Raw genomic sequence first — 5628 nt, 5'->3', positions numbered from 1 at the left:
CTTTCTCGCTGTCGAGTCGAGTGGTTGCCACACCGCGGGTGGCGGCTTTTTTTATAGAGCTACTACTAGTGGAGGTGCCGCCCGCCCGCCCGCCCGTGACGACGAGGTGGGCGGCCAGCCGGCCACGTCGGCGGGGAGGCTCACGAGTCACGTCGGTAGGCGACAAGTACACTAGGGGCTATCGGGCTAGTCAGCTAGTGTATCCGCACGACGTGGAGTGGCCGAGTGAGCCAGGAAAGGATCACGAGCGAACTGGGTGGATGGCGTCGCCATCGACGTGGACGGCCAGTCCGCCGCGCAGGTTGGCAAGGCCGCAAGGACGAGGTGGCCGGCTCTCGTCGCCTAGAATTGGCGGAAGATTCTACGTGTAGTAGATTACGGGATGCATGCACTTATTATATATTTTAAAACTTCATTCCACAAACATTATCATGTACAGTTTCACACCATCTATTTTACACAATTTACTAAAGACAGTCTAATGAGCAATATATTTTAAACTATAAAATTTAAAGATCATATCAAATTATGATAGGGCACTATTTATATTTATATTTGAATTAAAATTAATTAAAGACTATAATTTATTGCCATCCCTTTGTGCATATGCTTGGCAAGAGTGGGGCAGGATATCGATACTATCCAAACTACTTGCTAGCTAGGGAGGCACTGTTATCCAGTGATATTTTAGCAGAGGTACATCCATTCATCATTCTGGTTTAACGAGCGACTGAACCCGATTAGGACTTAGGAGTGACATTTAAACTTGTGGAACCTGCTGAGTGCTGAGTTCTAAAAAAATTGGAGAAAAAACATAGTTAATGAACCGAATCAAATACCAATGCTATTCATACGTTTAGCACTATATTTGGCACTAGACGGTCCGACTATGTGGCCTACACGGTATGTGCCCGCGATCACTCAGGCGAAACCGCGAAAGTTCTTATTCTATACAACCTATCGTGAGAATCTGTTGGATCTCGTCTAAGAACAGTCCAGACCATCTCCTCTATAAATATAAAGGGGTGCAAATGATTGAGAACCATCGAACACATTCCAATCAAATCAATCTATTTACTTTATTTATCATTCATGTGCTAGGAGTAGATATAATGTTGTAGCCCTAGTGGTAGCTCCACAGCCTTATCTTCACCTCTATTCGACTCTACGTCATATAGAACCGTTTGGGTGACCTGCCGAGCTCAAGACGATCATAGGGTCTTACCTGATGAGGTCTGTCCCGTGGGGCAAGATCTAATTCTTCTACTTCACTCAAAATTTCTTCCTTGGTCTATTTTCTTAATTCCTAGGTGACTCTACACCGTCTGGTGATGTCTCGGGTGGCATACCGACCTCGAAGCACCCTAATATCTTCCCCAGAGTACGAGATCTAGATTACAACGAGAAAGAAGACTCTGCACTATCGCGGATCGTCTGGCCCAGACAGTAGCGAAGCTAGCAAATATTTTATTGGGGTCATCAGTATTTTCTACTAGATCTTTACTATAGAACTATTGTTATTAACACCTTTTTTCATTAGATATTCAGAAAATTATCGGGGTCAGCTGACCCCCAAAATAGGGCTGGCTCCGCCCCTGGGCCCAGAGTGCGGACCGTCCAGAGTGATGCAGAAAGTAAACGCTCCTACACCAAGGTCACATACCGTCCGACCTAGATCTACGGATCATCCACGAAGAGCGCCGTCATACGGTACACACCTAGTGTTTGCACGATGCATTGCTAACTCTTCTTACCTTTTTATTATAGCGGTCATTCCCTTTTTATTAACACTAGTACAGATAAGCTCTATACTGACGGTCCTAAACATATTTACAGTGACGTTTTTCGTAACCGCCAGTGCTAGAGGTCAGTAGAAATCACCATTTTTACAGGCGGGTAACTGAAGACCGCCAGTGAAAATCGATTTTCACTGGCGGTCGACGTAATAAAACCGCCAGTGCAAATCGTTTCCAGAAAACATAAAACAAATTTTAAAAATAGTAAAAAAAGTCGCGGCATTTTTCGCGCGCTACGCGGTTGTGAGGAATCGAACCGTAGACCTCACCCTTGCGCGTACCCTCCACTACCACTCCGTCTATGACATGACTTGTGTCTAGTTTGTAGTTGTTTTCTCCACATATTACAACCATTTGAGTGTAAATTGCTTATTTGAGACCCTAAACGAATTCAAATAAAAAAGTTGTCAACTACAAAGATAAATAACTTTTGAAGTTCTACAACTTTTATTTTGACACTTTTTTCATCCGAGGTAGTTTGCAAAATTTGAATTTTAAATTTGCCATACTTAGATTCAATTTTTGAGAACCTAAATGAGTTCAAATAAAAAAGTTGTCAACTACAAAGTTTCATAACTTTTAGAGATCTACAACTTTTATTTTAGTGGTTTTATCATACGAGGTCGTTTGAAAAACTCGAAAAATTAAGGATAAAAATGATTTCTAGTGGCGGTTCCTTAAGAAAACCGCCACTAGAAATCGTATTTTTACTGGCGGTTCCTTAAGAAAACCGCCACTACAAATCATGGATTTCTACTGGCGGTTTTCTTAAGGAACCGCCACTAGAAATACGATTTCTAGTGGCGGTTTTCTTAAGGAACCGCCACTAGAAATAGCACAGTCGGTGGATAACCGGATCCGTCTGTAAAAATATATGGGTGCCGCAGGCTTTGAGCCTTTTTGTACTAGTGTAATAGAACCATTCCACAATTTTTTCAGGTGCCAAAAAATTATTATTACGTTTTTTTTCAGGGAACCCTATAGAAGACAGTAAATTTCCAAGCTATTGTAATTACGCATGCATGCATACGTATACGTACGCGTATTACCAATTACCATATACTACATTATCCTTTTACAAATTAAACGTACTACCAGTCTATCACAGCTGTACGTTGCGGCTTGTATGTATTTTACACGTTGACGAAGGGCGCGCCGGTAAGGTACTCGGTGACGGCGAGCGCGACGAGGCCGAGCATGGCGAGGCGGCCGTTCCAGAGCTCGGCGTCGGCGGTCATGAACCGGCCGCTCCTGCCCTCGGCGCTCTCCCCCTGGAGCAGCGGCACCAGGGACGCGGCGGACAGGACAGCGGCGGTGTACGCGAACCACGCGAGGCCGGCGCCGTTGCCGGCCTGCGAGAGGATGCCGTCGCCGCGGGTGGCCTCGACGGCGAGCGCGGACACGAAGCCCACCATCGCCAGCCGCCCGTTGATCCGCTCCGGCGCGGGCCCGCTGAACGCCAGCGCGTCCCAGAGCCCCAGCTTCCGAGCAGCCGGCGCCGCGCTCGCGCTCGTGTCGGCGGCAGCGTCATCGGCCTGCTGGGAGGCCCTGGCGAGCAGCGCGAGGCGGCGCGGCGGCGCGGCGACACGGCCGCGGAACCCCGCCGGAAGCCGGGCGGCGCGCCTGGCGCGCGCGCCGGGGGCGGAGAAGGCGGGGGAGCTCGCGGTCGCGGAGGCCATCACCGTGGTCGCCATCGGAAGCGCACGTTCGTACGTACGGGTAGTTGCTGGGTGCTGGGCTGCTGGCTAGCTATTAGCTGTGACTGTGATACTCAGATCGGAGTAGTTGCGGCCTGCGGCTTTTGCTTCTGCTGCTGTTGTGACGCGCTATATGGCTGGTGGTTTTTATAGAGGTGGCGGAGGGCGGGCCGTGACGAGGTTAATTGGCCATCGTGGCGGCGGCGGGGGCCACGTCGGCGGGCGATTCACGGCCATGAACAATTGAGCTGCTGGGGACGGCAAGCCGGCAAGGCACGGCTGTGGGCTGTGGCCTGTGGCCTGTGGGTATGAAGTGTGATCGCGTTTCGCATCAACGTGGACGGCTAGGGCGCCATGCATGCCGCATGCAAGTGTTTTGCAGGAGGTGGGGATAGACCGTCGCCGGGTAGGCCGTAGGCGTGGCTCGCTCCTCCTCCAAAGAAGCGAGGGGAGGGCCGGGGCAGCCGGGCAGGTACACGTACTACGCACTGTTAGCCTTTGTTATCGTGTACAAGACTCATAGAAGGAGGCGATTATTTATTTATTTTTTGACGAAAAGGGATCTCTCCCCTATTTCATTAAAAAACAGGAAACATGATGTTCTGCAATCACTGACACACCGATATTGTCCTAGTCGCAGCATGTCACTGGCAACAAAGCACAACATCTAATCCAGCTATAGCTTGCAGCAGACCTAAGTACCTGACTCAAAAACTATTGCCATTAAAAGATGACTTAGACAGGAAAAAAGGTTTAACCAAGACATTATTACAGATCGACATCCTGATATAAGAACCATAAGAGTCTCTAGGTTCAAGATCAGAAAGAAGCATCTTCGCCAAAAAGGATCCCCGCGCATCCAATCACTGCGTCGACCTCCTGTCAACTGGAGACCACCCTCAAGCTCGAATGAAGAAATCACTAGCCATTTTTTTGGATATGGTTGCTTCTTTCCTCCAGCATCTTTCTTGCCGATTTTTTCTGTAATAAAATCCATGAGTTCATTCAAAAACAACACAATATAAAGATGTCTAACGTATTAACTACTCTTTTATCTTCAAAGCAAGCTTCGTTTCTTATTTTCCAAAGAGTCCAAAAAACTGCACTACACCCCACTGTTAACAAATTCTTATCCCATTTATTGAAGAGATGGAGCCGGCAGCTAAACATCTCACTGGGGTTCTTGGGAATACAGATGAGATGTAGTACCGCCTGCACCACTCTTCAGATGAATTTCGCTATCTGACAGTCAAATAAGATGTGTTGCGTAGTTTCTAAGCAATCACACCAAGTGCAATTAATATTTCCTTGCCAATTCTTTTTGCTAAGATTTGCCAATTCTTTCTGCTAAGATTTGCTAAGATGTGTAGCGAATATTTATTTGTGGCTGATAACTTTGGGTTTAACTTCGTCCCAGCGATTTTGGACTTACTGATCGATGATCAGCTAAAGCGATGAGGAGACGCGCTATCGTTGGTCTACCTATATATATCTAGAAAATAGAGATGAGTAATGCACACGCAGTAGTCTGTCGTCGTGCCTTTTGTTTTCTATATGTGGCAGTATCTTTGACTCTTTTTGTACACGTTGTTCCCGTTTTGTGCTTCTCACCGGAACGTACGAGAAATCATCTTTTGGTCCGAGGAATAATCTCTGTATTCTATCGTTTTTTTTTCTCATTCCTCATTTTTATTTTTATTTTGTTTTATTTTATATTTTTATTTTATTTGTGAAATAGAATAGCTTGGCGTATCATCGTATCAATATTCACAAACTCATAAATAGTGCTAGTGCAGTTATTCCATCGAATTTGACCAATAAATTTACGATGCAACAACGACCATCTTATCCGAGATACAATCAATCTTCAAATCAAACACAAACGATCAAGCTATAGAAAATCGATGGATGATAACTCTCTTATCGATTTACTAGTTAGATGTTCGTGCGTTACGACGGCACACAAATTATTCGATAAAAATATTAACGCGTAATGATTATATATATAAAAACAAACAACACATGTTATCATCGACTACAAACTCGCTTATTGACAGAAACCCAAAGCATGACATTAATCTCAAACAAATATGTCATTTACTTAAGAATTGGTGTGGTTGGATGGGATGGTGCAA

General features: G+C 45.9%; 1 protein-coding gene across 1 annotated transcript; it reads right to left on the bottom strand.

Moving 5' to 3' along the window:
• LOC541918 (early light-inducible protein ELIP) lies at positions 2737 to 3614 on the bottom strand. The gene has a single exon (NM_001111581.3). The coding sequence runs from the start codon at positions 3488 to 3490 to the stop codon at positions 2930 to 2932; it is 561 nt and encodes a 186-aa protein (NP_001105051.2). The 5' UTR covers positions 3491 to 3614; the 3' UTR covers positions 2737 to 2929.
• Positions 3615 to 5628: the final 2014 nt, after the last annotated feature.

The sequence above is a fragment of the Zea mays genome, chromosome 7, assembly GCF_902167145.1.
Source record: "Zea mays cultivar B73 chromosome 7, Zm-B73-REFERENCE-NAM-5.0, whole genome shotgun sequence".
NCBI lineage: Eukaryota > Viridiplantae > Streptophyta > Magnoliopsida > Poales > Poaceae > Zea > Zea mays.
This window is presented reverse-complemented; position numbering and strand designations above follow the sequence as displayed.

Coding starts and splice junctions, on each gene's coding strand:
- LOC541918 (NM_001111581.3), bottom strand. CDS start 3,490: ATGGCGACCACGGTGATGGCCTCCGCGACCGCGAGCTCCCCCGCCTTC.